The 14,324-nt window shown below is 41.0% G+C and overlaps 1 protein-coding gene across 3 annotated transcripts in view; it reads left to right on the top strand.

Moving 5' to 3' along the window:
- The window catches only part of SCLT1 (sodium channel and clathrin linker 1), a 134,205-nt gene that overhangs the window by 114,867 nt on the left and 5,014 nt on the right, over positions 1–14,324 (top strand). For all 3 annotated transcript variants that reach the window (XM_089777978.1, XM_089777979.1, XM_089777980.1), the window contains 2 exons: positions 9,382–9,460; positions 12,967–13,062. In XM_089777978.1, the coding sequence (XP_089634104.1) occupies positions 9,382–9,460; positions 12,967–13,062 (175 nt within the window). The remainder of the gene's footprint in view (positions 1–9,381; positions 9,461–12,966; positions 13,063–14,324) is intronic.

Genomic DNA, 14,324 nt, shown 5'->3' with positions numbered 1-14,324 from the left:
CAGGGCAGATGTCCCAACACATGGTACAATATACAGTGCTACACCTGAGACCCCTCCAGATGTGGCTTGCCTCTATGTACTTGTGAAACTGCCATCATTTGGACTCTCTTCTCATGGCACCTCCTCGGACTCCCATCTCCTTCAGTTGGTCACTGGATCTACTTGCTGTTTGTGCAGGTGTTCCTTTATATGCACTCAACCGTGTATAACTCTGGTGTCTGATGCATAAACAATAGCATGGGGAACTCTGTGGGGTCACTCAGAGCTCAAGACTTCTGGAAGAACTTTCCACTCCACATCAATGTCAGAGAGCTCAGAGCTGTTTACCTGGCCTGTCAGGCTTTTCTGCTGCTGCCAGGATTTATCTCTAAAGTCTAGGAGGAGCTTGCTCTTCCTTCCTTTGTCAAGAAGGAATTTAACAATGGGAGATTTGTATAAGAAAGGGCTGGTATAGGACATTAGCTCCACCCTGAGGCCTCTTATTTTCTGGGAGGGCAAAACAAGCTGGTATATCTGGGTTTTTTTTCTTCCATCACCATGAATGGCCTCTTTGCCTGTTTATGGTGAGGGACATTTTCTAGTAGTGTGGGTTCTTGAGTGGACTAGGGGATATGGCATTTGCCTAGAGAGCACAGGGTGGTGGGTTCAAGTTCTGTCCCCTTCCCCCACCCACCCTGGGAGGAGCCGCACAGCCAACACAGACTTCCCCAGGGCTGGAGCTGGCTCCTATTTTAGGAAGGCAGATAGACCTATTTTCAACCAGGTACAACTGAAAATGTTATCAGCGGTGCTTCCTAGGAGATCACAGTCTAGGTTCTGTCACAGACATCTTTCTGTTATTGTTTGAACATCTTTACTATGCTTTCCCCCATGTTGCTCATGCAAAGAGTATAGAGCAAGCTGTTTGATAGGCCCTTGCATTGTCCCTCCAACATTGGTTTTCCACTTTTCCTGACCTCTCAGTGGTTACTTCAGTCCTGCTTCTGTCACATTCTACTTCATCTCCCAGGACTATAGTTGTCAGCTCCACCCAAACCTGAGCTCTCTTCAGCTAACAGCCTGGAAGTTCAGTGGCTAACTCCGGAGAGCAGACTTGTTCAAAGTTCATCAAGTCCTATTAGGTAATAGATGGCCCCCCCACCAGTACTTACCTCTCAAAGTGAAAGTGGTTCTCTGTCTGGTCATCCTTCCAAGAAATACTTGAATATCAATAGCACCTGAAACATCAAGACAGCAATCACTGTTCACCTGGCAGCAACCTCAACTTTCCAACCTAGGATATATAACCAATCCGGTCTTTTTAGACATCTGTCTAATTCCTCAAAGATCTACCAAGTTTATACCCTCAAGTGAGAGAGCGGGTGTTGCTCCCTGGGACCTGAACTTGTTTTTATCAATGCTTATGGGACTCTTGTTTGGCAATATGCTCTATGCTATACTTCTTCTGGAAAGTGGTTTTCTTAAGGGCCTCAGTATGGCCAGAAGGGTTTCATAGCTCCATGCCATCACTTCACAGCCGGTGGATGCAGGTTTTGGGTGTGGTTTTTTTTTTTTTTTTTAAAGATAAGGTGTATTTATGTCCTCATCCATTTCCTATCAAAATTGACTTCATACCAATCAGGTGATCTAACTACCTGCTTTCTACCCAAAGACACATGCAAATAGGAATGAACAATGCTTTCACTCATTGAACAATAGACAAACCATAACTTTCTACACAGAAGAATTAAGCCATTCTTAAAAGTCCATCCAGCTGTTCATAGCTGAAAAGGATAGGATGAAAGATTTTCCCCAATCTTTTTACAGACAGTTTCCTCCTGGATTACTTCATGTATTCACACTTGTTAAAATCAGGCAGGTTTTGCCACCAGCTAAATGAACATTTCATTCTAAAAGGACACAAGCATCCTCAATACCATTTCTAGGACAGGACTGTATTCGGGACATTTGTGAAGCAGCAGCCTGATCCTCTGTACACACATTGTCCTCCCAGTATGCCATTACTCAACACTCCAGAGCAGTGATTCTCAAACTTTTTGTCCCGGGCCCACTCCGCTCACTGCAAACCTTTCCTCGGACCACCCATGATGATAAAATGAGTGTGGAAGGTATGGTGGTGCACGGTCTGGAGGGGAAGTAGAGTTCAGGCAGGCCTATTGATGGGGAGGGAGGCAAAGAGGGCAATTGTACCAGAGCCTGGCCATTCAGAAGGGGTCTGGAGTGGCTTTGAACTGCTGCAGGAGTGCCACTTTGCACAGCTTTGAAGGCTGGGGAGAGGCCTAATGCCTCGGTCTGGGCATCACTAAGAACTGACCATCCTTGTGCAGGCTTCTTCTGGGGGTCTGTACTCTGTCCCCCACCTTTCTCCAGGGCACATGGTGGCTGTTTATCCCACTGAATGCAAGAGCTGGCAGAGGGTGGGAATCTGGGCAGGAAGCAGGGTGCAAAGGGGCAGGCTGAAGATGGGGGTCTGAGTGGGAGGCAGGGAGAGTTCAGGATCAAGCTCAGGGTGGGAGGCAGTGTTCAAGAGCAGGCTGCAGATGGGAGGGGTCTGGCCAGGAGATAGGGTGCAAGAATGGGTTGTGGGTGGGAGACTGGTTAGGAGGGAGGGTGCAGGAGTGGGTTGGGAGACTGGGTGGAAGGGAGGGTGCATGAGGGAGCTGGAGATAGGGGTTTGTGCCCCCTGCAAACTGGATATGGGCTGCCCTCTATAGAGGGAAGCTGTCTCTAGTGCTCCAATTTTGTGTGGGTGTCGGGGGGAAACGGGGCTTGAGCACTAGCGTGGGCTCCATACTACAGGGCGGAGGAAGGGAGAGAGCTGAGCCTCAAGCCATGCCCTACCTGCAAGGCATGCGCACTTTGCAAGAACGAGTTTTCTCGACCAAAAATATGCTGAGGGACTCATTTGCATGAGTCAATCTCATTTGCATATTTTTTCCAGAACCATTTTTGCGCTGGGGGTATTGTGCAAAAACAAGCAGTGTGGATGTCCCTTTCCCCGCAAGATCGGTAAGCCTTTTTTGAGGCATAAGGATCTTGCGGGAAAAGGGTTTTTTGCACAAAAAGAAAACGTCCACACTGCTTGTTTTTGCGCAAAAACCCCACTGCAAAAATGGATCTGCAGAAAATATGCAAATGAAATTGCGACTCGTGGAAATGAGTCCTTCATTAGCATATTTTTTGCAGAGAAAACTCGTAGTGTAGACGTAGCTTAAAGGTATGTCTGTACCATGGAATACGGTCAAATTAAGATACACAACTTAGCTATGTTGATTTCGTAGCTGAAGTCGAAGTACCTGAAATCGACTTTTGGTGCTGTCCACACTGCAGGAAGTTGAAACACTCGTCCTTCAACTTCCCTTACTCCTTGTGGAAGTAGGACTACCAGCATTGACCAGAATGCCCCTCAGTTTGAATTAGTGTGTCTTCACTAGACCTACTAATTTGAACCCTGGAAGATTGACAGCAGCAGCTTTGACCTTATCCTGTAGTGTAGACCTATTCTAAGATTATGCTGCAGGATCTCTGCTTTGAAGGAGATATTTTTTTCAGTGAAAAGAGAAATGAACTTCTGGAAAAATTAAGAGACATAAGATCAATAACCCACTCTCTGGATTTGATTCACGTTGTTAGGAAGTGGCCCTTTACCCCTGGTTTTCAATACCAGCACAACCTCATGAATCCCAGCTTGTTCTGCTTCTTAGATTCTGCTGTAACCAAAAACTGAGAGAGAAACGAACTGCTATAAAACTAACTATCTAAAGGAGAGAGAGGATCAGACTCAAAAAAGATCAGAGTGGCTCACATCCATTCAGGAATGTGGTTTGGAGGAACTGAGGTGGTAAGAAAGCTCTGGCGCTTGTAGCCTTCACCTTAAAATGTAGGTGATGCTTAGAGGAAAGATGGGGACAAGAAAGAACTTTAGCATTGCTAAGGGTCTACCATAAGGCATCTCAAGGCATAATGATATTCCTAGGAAGGAAATATGCAGAGTCACGTGAAGAACTGACAATGTATGTTCCTGTATCAGTTTTATATAAACCTTTTGACTTCTTTGCGACTACAGTGCCTTTTTCCCTCTCTATTAAATATTGTGGGGTCAGTTGTTCAAGTCAATGGATTAGAAATTTTCACACATTCTAGTGCTAATAGCTTCTAGACTTTCTGCCTGTTATTGTAGAGTATATAGTGATTAAGAGGTGTCAACAGAATAGAACCATTTCATGGGATAATGGTCTCCTGTTGGCATAGAATTGCTGAATCCTAAAATAAATGTTTTGGGCTATAAGTAGGACACATTGTCATAGGAAACTAGATCTAATATTTTTATCTGTTGCATTTTGTTGCTGACAAGTGATGGTGTCAGCCATGTCATGTTATCTTTAGAGTAGAACGCCTATTTCAAGTTCTGATCAGATTTCCATTATAATCTATTTTCATGTTTATTGTTGGAGTTTTTAAAATTATTTTGAAGTAAAACAATGATGAGCTGAAATTGTTGTTAAAATCTGTTCCGCTATTTTTGAGATAGGAGCGTATTGAAGGAGAAAAAACACATTTAAAAAAAAACCCTTTTCTCTCATCACCTATAATTCAGAAACCATGCAAACTTCACTTGTAATTATCCCTCTCTGAAGAAGTCTTATAACTAAAGAGCACATCTTGTATCAATTTTTAAAAGTCACTCCTCGTTGAATTCCATGACTCCTGCTCAAAAAGGGTAAATGGAGTGATCCAGCTAACAATAGAAAGTTAGCCTGACATCAGTTCCATTACTTCAGATATGCCCAAAAAGAATAATTCTGATGTGGGTATCTCTCCCCCATCCTCTGCAATTGTCTTATTTTTCTGGAGTGCTCTTTTAAAACTTTTATCATCTCATGGCCCCACTGTGTGTTTGGCAGACTGCCTGCGTTTCATGTACTTGCAAAAAAAAATAGTATAGCATATAATTAGACACTATAACATTTTAGCAAATCCTTCCTTGCCATGTATTATTTACATGTTTCTTCATAATAGGACTTTGATAAGGGATAGTGACTAAAATAATATTCACAAAGAAGATTGCAAATACCATACTGAAAAAAACAGTAGAATGATCCCAAAATGTCCTTCAATAGAGAAGAAAATGAAAACTGATTTTTTAAGTCGATCACACAATTTTAAGATCTTTCTGCAAATTCTGATGAATTTTGTGTCCCTTGCATTGATACTTTAGTCTGCCAGTAATTGCACTGAAATCCATGGATGTTTGTAGATTACAGATACTACTTAACCTGAATAAGGGCAATAATATTTAGTGCTAAGTTTTTTTTCTTTAGAATGAAATTTTTATCTACAAATCTAACGAGCCATTTAATGTGTGTCATTAAGCACAAGCTGACTTTTTCTTTTAAAAAACATTTTAAAATTGCATGCAACAATACAATTCACAATGTTTAGTCATTTAGCGCACTCGATATGGAAAAAGTATAATATGGGGGAAAGTTGCTATGAAATTCTTAGTTACATGATTACATTTGCAACTATAACATTGCATTATATAAGTTCACAAACTGTATGGCAAAGATTCTATTTAACATTATCCTCACTTGACTGCAGCTGCCTAAGGTATGTTTGTTCCAATATTCTCATTCACCATGTCATAGTTGTGGTGCCCATGTCATTAGACGTTTAGTCATGTAAATTCCTCAAACTTGTCCTTGTACTGCTGTGTAACTATTCTCCAGTTTTCATGTCTAAATATAGGTGTTGGCCAAAATCGTATGCTTTCATATACCATGCAGTGTATCAACTGAATTACACTACATTTTGAGTGAAGGAGGCTTCCTCCATTTCTAAAACATCATTTTTGGTTATACTACTATAATGCTTGGCAGCCATAGCTGCCTATTTTAAGGCATTCATTTTTAAAAATTAACAGGATGCGAGACAGCTGCAGGTACTAGCAGTCTACAAAATGCATAATTACTAAGGGTAACTGAAGCATATGATGGTATAATTCAACAGAAAATAAACATCTGGCGTGTACTATATTTGTCATATGAGAATTTTGCACTAGGTACTTGCTGCAGCTGACAGTCATCATCCATCTGCGAAAATACTAAACAGCTCACCTTTCGTTTTCTACTTACTTTGCAAAGACAATATTGAATAGACTATGTAAACAGACCATGAACAAATTTAGGCTGGAAATTAGAAGAAAGTTTGTAACCATCAGAATGGTGAGATTCTGGAATAGAGTCCCTATAGTTTGGAGGTCAGCAAACAATTTTAAGAGGGAGCTGTACAAATTTGAATGACAAGCTTCTGCTACAAGCTGGGAGCTCATCCGTTTGGGATGGTGGGAGGTAGGGCTTAACAGCGCTAGGGCTCACTTCTTATTTATGTCTTAGGTTCCTTCAGGGTTTCAGCCGCTCACCATCAAGGGGTCAGGAAGGGATCTCCTGAACCCCACTAATGTGTTCTGGGAGGGCGTTTTATGTTGTTCAGCTGAAGCCTCAGCCATTTCCATGGCTAGAATCAGGACATTGCGCAGAGGGGCTACGGCTCTGAGTTGCACCAAGCATTTTCTCTCTCAGCTATTCAAGTGTCTGATTCTTCTTCAAGTGCTTGTTCACATCAGTTCCAATCAGGTGTACATGCACTGTGTGCATGAGCATCAGAAATTTTTCCCCTTGGCAGTTCCCATAGGTCAGCTGTGGAAACCCCCGAGAGAGGTACTGCTAAATTAGCGCATATATACCACTGCTGACCCTACCCCTCCCTCAGTTCCTTCAACATCCTTGACCATGTTGGAACTTCCTAGATGTCTTGCTTAGGCAAGCTCCTAGTCTCTAGCACGTGATAGTGATTATCTCATTTTCCTTCCTAACTACGTTCTTGAAAAAGAATCAGAAGTGGTGGGCAGGTGCCTAAGTACGGTTAACCCTCCAGGACTTCAGGGCATGCTTAAAACCCCAGGGTTTAAGTCATGCTCCATGTGCTGCGCCCAACAGCGACCCGCACAATGCCTGTCTTCACTGATTAGGTGAAGAACATTGCACCAAATAGTGTAAAATCTGCAGAGGTTTTAAGCCCAGCACAAGGAAAGACCAGGAGTATCAATTCCAACTACTCCTCATGGAGGCAGCATTAAAACCTCCCCAGGCCAAGAAAGCAGCACCAGGTTCAAGATTCATGCGCTGCGCCCCAGCCTCCATGCGCAAGACCACACTGAAAGCGGCTGCCACCAAAAACTCCCAATGCTGGAGCCTGCTGTCACCGAAGGCCAGAGGCCCTGAGGCACCGCTCAACCTCGCCGACACCACATGGTCATAAAGAGGGGAGAGACAGATTGCCCCACAAAACATGCCCCTGGCAAGACCCAGCACAGCGCAAGCAGTTCCCCATACATGAAGTCCACGATGAGAAAGGGAGGTGGGGTCAGAAGGCACTGGAGCCCAAAGCCAAGGAAACTAAAAAGATTGACCTTTTCAGTAGGAAGGTCTATTTGGCAGGGAGCCTGCAGTTGAGGATTTTCTATCAGCAGGCAATCCTCATTTGGTTTGCTTTTTGAGGTGCTCTCAAAATAAAGATACTGCCTCCAAAAGCTCAACACGAGTTTGGGGCCTTAATAGAGGAAGGGTGCACCATAGCAAGAACCTTCTTTCAAGCGGCTCTGGATTTGGTGGACTCAGCGGCGAGAACACTTTCTACGTGAGTGGCCATGCATACATCGGTGTGGTTATAAGCCTTGGGTCTCCCTCCAGAGGTCCAGCACTCTTTTCAGGACCTCCCACTGAAGGGCAGAAGTTTGTTTTCTGAACAGATGGACTCCAAACTCCACTCCCTCAAGGATTCACAGGCAACTATGAAATCCTTGGGAATGCACAGCCCTGTTAACCACAGCACCCCGTTAGACCCCAAGTCCCTCTGAAGAGATTTGCGCCTAGACAGTGCCAAGAGAAACAATGTAGGCACAATAGAAACAATAAGAGGAGAACCCAGACTCAGTAGCTAAACCAGGGGAATAACTCCTCAAAAGCCCCTCAAGGCCCAAAACAGGGCTTTTGAAGGTATGCCCAAGGACTGGGCACCAGTCTCACCAGATCCTTCCCCTTTGTTTTCAGCCAGATTCTCATACTTCTGCTCTGTGTGAGCCAGCATTACTTCAGACCATTGGGTTCTCCACGCAGTTGGAGTGGGATACTCCCTGCAATTCTCCTCCCACCTGCCTTCCTTCCCCCCTTCCTGGTCCTCTTCAGGGACCCCTCTCATGAGCATCTCCTAAGACAGGAGATCCAATCTCTCCTCAAGTTGGGGGTGAGCCAAGAGGTTCCCCAAGGGTAAGGAGCTTGGGGTTCTACTCCCATTATTTCCTAATCCCAAAAGCAAATGGGGGTTTAAGATCTATTCTAGACCTGAGAAACCTCAACCGCTGCATGTGGAAAATGAAGTTCCATATGGTCTCCCTGGCCACCATCATTCCGTGCCTGGATCCGGGCAATTAGTAATGCTGCCTTCAACATGAAGGGTGAATATTTCTACATATTGATTCTCCCATGTCACAGGTGCTATCTCAAATCTATCTCAAACAAGCATTATCAGTTCACAGTGCATACAGAAAAGACTATTCTAAAATGCTCTGAAGTTTAACAATCCGGGAAAAAAAAGCAGGAATTACTAATTGGGGGGATAGGTTGTTTTCTAGATCATTCATTTCTGTTGGAAATTTGTATTTCTGCCTCTTTTCCCCATTTGAGTGAATGGCTGCTGTCTTTCTTTTTTCATCTTCAATGTACATAATTGCTTGTATTCTTAAATAGTGCCTTACCTAAAATTTGTACTTATCATACTATTGTAAAAGTTGTATTGCCATATCGGTTTACATTTTTAAAGATTAAAATGAGCAATATATTCTTTAAAAATAATGAGCCACAGGACTACTCATTGTTTTTAAAGTTACAGATTAACATGGTATCCCTCTGAGAATATATACTTTGTGTACTTCAGAGAGGTACTTCCCTGAATTGGTTAATGTGCTTGGTTTTTTAGGTTAACCATATGACTTACTAGTTTATTAGCATGTAAGCTGGGAACACTGCAAATAAAGTTTTTGTTAACTCAGTGTGCTTAATGCTAGTTTTGTAAAATGTGAGCATTTGTGTTGAAGACGACATTAAGGCCTATTGATTTTAACAACAATTACACTATATCTTTGCCATCACTCTTTTTATGCTAGAGTTGGAATATTTTCTGATTGAGTGTGTTTTGAGCAGTATTCTAATTAAAAATGGACTAAACCCCAGGAGAATTTCCTAAAGAAAGGATCAAATGTTAGTTATTCAGATAACAGATGCATTACTGTACATTAATCAGCTTCTTTGGTCTGATTGATAGAAGTGAGCTGTGTCGACAAAAACTTCATACACAAGAGCTGCTTTCTCAGCTGGAAATGGCAAATGAAAAGATCACTGAGGTAAGATAATGACCCTCATGGGTACTACTTTCAGACACAACTTGATGCACATATTATAGAATCTTACTGAACCTTATCCAGATGAATTATGTAGTTAGTTTATAAGTGCTTCTGAAGATTTTAAAATCTCTTAACTTTGCTCCTGAATCATAAAACATGAAAAAGGAGAAATCCTCTTTTATTGTTACTAATATAGAAATTGTGTGGTGATAAAGGAAATGTTATTTAAAGATCATTTAATCTAATTTACACATGCTTTTTAAAGGTGGACACATTATATTTGTTATATAGTAGCATTCTTACCATACCATATGAGTGGTAGAGTTTACAGAGTATCTATAGGAATGAATAAAGGAAGACTCCCCCCCCCCCCCCTTGCATCATACAGCAAGAGTAAAGAAAGGTTTGTTTGAAGAGTGTATCTTATTAAATAATCAATTGACAGTTTTGAACATGCACATATTTGTCATTGTCTTTAGAATAAATCATTTCACTTCAAGGTTTTTTCCCTACGTACAGGAGCACTTACAGGGGAAAAAAAACATTGCTAGAAGAGGAGGCCAAAAATCAACAATTTCCACAATTGCTGTTTGGGCAAAGGATGGTCAAGGGAGACCTTCTATGCACTAGTTTTTGGTGCACACAGAACAGAGGGGAAAAAAAGCTTGCAATTGAGAAGTCTTTATTTGTATCATCACTTGCAGCATTCTTTCATTTTGAGCATTGTTAATAGATTTACATCTTAATCTACATAAGAGAAGCTATTTTTCAGGCTGTAGGTTGGTCCCTCTGTAATCCACATTTGAATACGCATATGTACCATGCACCTGAGTCTGAAATATTACTTTACAAGTAGTGTATATTGGTCTGCACATGCACCATAGCTCTATTCATTCTCCACATAAAGGATGGTATGGCTGACATCCATTTCTTCTTTCTGTTGCATAGTCTGAGTCAGAATCTTCGGTGTTGTCTGCTCCTTTATACTACATAATTGCTGTGCATATAGTTAATTGTAGTAGTTTTGTAGTTTTTATAGTATCTAGCATAGTGTAATTATATAGTGGTTTGTCCCCTTTTTCCTCACCTGAAAACTTTTTACCCCTCAAGAAGTTTGAGATTATGCCCAAAATCCCGAGGGTTCAAAAACTGTTTCCTGTTCTCACTCCTTTTCTGTGTGTGACGAATATCAGTGCTACCTCTACTACCTGGGTTTAACCTGTTAATATTTTAAATAGGATTTTACATCCCTATCTGGAACCCAGAAAAATGTAGGGTATCTAAAGGCATAGGAAAGGAATTGCATCATCAAGCTTTTGGCACTCATAGCTGCTGAATTAGCTTTACTGATTTTCCAGACTTACCCAGAAACCAACCAGGTCCTGGTCTAGCCAGACAACCACAGTTCCATGCATAAGCAGTGGAGACAATGGAACGTGCAGATGTGACACTCACTTCCTGGGCAATTCACACAAAAGAAGAGCAGAACCTAAAAGCAGACTGGCTTAACAGACACAAAGTCAGCTACTCAGGGGGATGCCTGTACCGAGAAATCTTCACTCTTATCTCACAGACATTTGGTATCCTCACAGTCAACTTGTTTTGACAATTGCAAAAGTGCAAAATAGCCAAAACTCTTTAACTAGGATGTGTATCTTGGGCCTAATGCTCTGCCCACATGTGGCCTCTAGGCCTGTTCTGAGCACTCCTCATTTTCTCTCTCCTAGGAAAAGTGAACTAAAAGATAAGGCAAGAAGAAGAAAGAGTTAGAGGACTTCAGACTGGCCAAAGAGATACTGGTTCACTGACCTAACAACCAGTGTTGCAGTTTCCAACAAGACTTGACATCTTTTTTCCATCTAGATCTATATAGTCTTCAACTGAGAGCCCATTATTGAAAGGATAGTGTTAACTGCATTCAGCTTATCTTCCAGAGCCATCTCTACTGTCATACAGAAGAATTTCAACACTGAAAATCTACTCATATGTGGACCAATTTCAGTATATGGTGCCAAGAGTGCAATACAGGTCCAAGGGATCCTGGCCACTTGACTTCTTTCATTAAGATGCATATAAGAGCCTTCAGCATAGCACTAGAGTACACCAGATATCTGCCCTGAGTACTGTTCACAGGATCATCAGGCTCCTGGGCAGAATCTACATGGTATCCAGAATGCTCAGAGCTGTCAGAACAAGTGAGACCTACTACTGGTGTTAAAAATTCTGACCACCAGTCTCTTTGAGCCAGTGACGACTTCCATTTTCTCCATGGCTACAGCACATGACTGAGAAATAATGGCATACTTTTGATGTCAGACAAACACTGAAACCATACATCAAGTGTGCACAGCTCACAAAGAGGTCAGGCTTCCTATTCATTTCTTTTAATCACAAAGTGCCAAATATTTAATGTGTCCAGACTCTCCCTTACTAGATGGATCAAACTATACAGTACTGAGGCATACAAGCCATCCAGCACACCTGTTCCAGAAGGAATCAAGGCGGCTCATTACAAAATCCATAGCAATCTTATGGGCAAAAAAAGTGTGCCCTTCCACTGCACAGATCTGCAAAGCAGCTATGTGATCATCAGCTAACTCCTTTATCAAACACTATACAGCAGACATTCAGTCTGTGCAGATGCCTCTTTCGACACAAAGATGCTGCAGATGGTAGTCCAGATATAGCCTGGCCATTTGAGAATTTCAGAAAAATTCCTTTCCTGTTTCTTATGTTCACTTTTCTGATGCTTCCCTTCTTAAGCTTAGTGTCCATTCACTGCTAGCTACATCCTACATGTGTATGAGAATTGTGATGGACACTAACCTGAAGAATGGAAAATTGCTTATCCACTAATTTCCTTTCTGCTATGAGTAGTATCTACAGGTCTATCCAGCCTAGTTACTTTAACAGTTAAGGTTCAATATTTTATTTGCGTAGTTACCACGGTGGCCTACTGAACATAATTAATTAGTTGCCACCAATGTCATTGTTACAAAGCATTGTCTGAGCATTTTTCCCCCACAGCTTTGGAGTGAATCAGCCCTTCTGATTGGTACCGGATATCAGAGGCTGGGCTGCAGCTATGAACCTCTCTGGAAATTGCAGATGGGGGTGGGAGAGGCATGGAACAGATCAGACACATAAAAATTGTGAAAGATCCTATGAGCAGAAAGGAAATTATCAAGTAAGAAATTTTCAAATTTTCCAAAAATGCCAACTTTCATGAGATGTCTAAGCGACAGATATTGACATTAATGTAACTTGCTTTGAAGTCTACTTTGTATAGAAAATGTGTACAATGAAAAATGTAGAAGAGGATTTTTGCTTTTATATAATGTTTGCAAGCTGGAAATTATTCAGAATCACAAGTGTTTTTAATTTCCTGTCTTGTAGATGTAAAATAGTTTCAATATTTGTCATTGACGAATCTCCTTTTGCTCCCAGTTTTCTCACTGCAACGTACATGAAACTTATAGTTGTAATAACATCTTTCACTTATACAGAATGAAAAATTAATGATGGAGCATCAAGAAAAAGTCAACCGACTTCAAAGGCGACTAACACAGGCAGAACAGAGAGCAGCTACAGCATCTCAACAGGTACAAAACTGTAATCGGACAACAATCTTATTACAACTGCAAAACAAGAGGTCTTGCATGTCACAAGAAAAATGTTATTTTGGAATCTCCCTAGAGTAGATGTAATTGTTTTATTATTAAATAGTAAAGTAGCTGATTCAAACAATTACACAGTTCTTATTTGGCAAAATGTGTCACTTCAGAGCTAAAATATATTTAACCAAACTCCAAACCCTGTTCTGACAGTTCGGAGTTAGTGGAATTCCTTACTGGAGCATGTTACTGCAGCATGTTACTGCAAATCTAATGTTTTCATGTAGTATGTTTGTGGAAATAAACAGAATTCACATCTAATGTATGTTCTCTTCATATTAATGAAAGCATGTGAGTTTTTAATAATCCTTTGCAATACAAGAAGGAGCTTACTTAAATCTGTACAAAAGTGAATCAAGATCAGAATGAGGGAATACCTGTTTCAGCACCTGTACCACTGATTACATAGCATAGCTGATCCAGCCCACTTGCAAATTGACTAATAAGGTTGTATTAATTAAAACTTATGGCTCCATAGTAATAAAATGCAAATGCTATGCTAGCTTCCACAGATTGGTACCTGTATAATCTTATTCTTATTCAGAAGACAAAAATGTTTTCATTTCATAGCCATAGAATGCTATCTGGGCTTTTTTAGGCAGTTGAACCTAATTTAAGACAGAGACAGTTGTGAGTCAGTAGTTTCTAGGGCCCAACTAGATGACAGATGTTTTAGCTTCATAGTGTAAAAAGATTTGGAATATCTGAAGAAAGGGAAAATTTTAATTTTTATGTCTGCTCAGTTTTATCATATACCCTCTTACCTGTCAGTCTTCCTCTACAAAAGAAAATAAAAAAAGTTTGTATAGCTTGTTCCCTTAGCTGTTGCCTCAAACCTCAAAGATTGGCATTTTAATAATGCAGTGTGTGTGTGTGTGTGTGTGTGTGTGTGTGTGTGTATATATATATATAAATAAATAAAGTAGCAGGTGTAGCAATTTGGGATGAAACACACCATCCATAAAATGTAATATTTCTATTATATAGCCAATGATTGGTTTTTTTTAATAGTCTAATTGGCATAAAGTAGGGGGTGCAACACTGAAAAATCATTACTGAAATGCAATCCTTTAGAGAGACATTACAATATTCTACATGGTTCATGCATTTTATTTTAGGACAGCACCACTTCTATTGCCCCATCATTAGTCATTCAAAACTCCTTTTTATGTGAAATACGGTCATTTGTT

This window comes from Pelodiscus sinensis, chromosome 4, assembly GCF_052426305.1.
Source record: "Pelodiscus sinensis isolate ZL-2025 chromosome 4, ASM5242630v1, whole genome shotgun sequence".
In the NCBI taxonomy this organism is placed as follows: domain Eukaryota; kingdom Metazoa; phylum Chordata; order Testudines; family Trionychidae; genus Pelodiscus; species Pelodiscus sinensis.
This window is presented reverse-complemented; position numbering and strand designations above follow the sequence as displayed.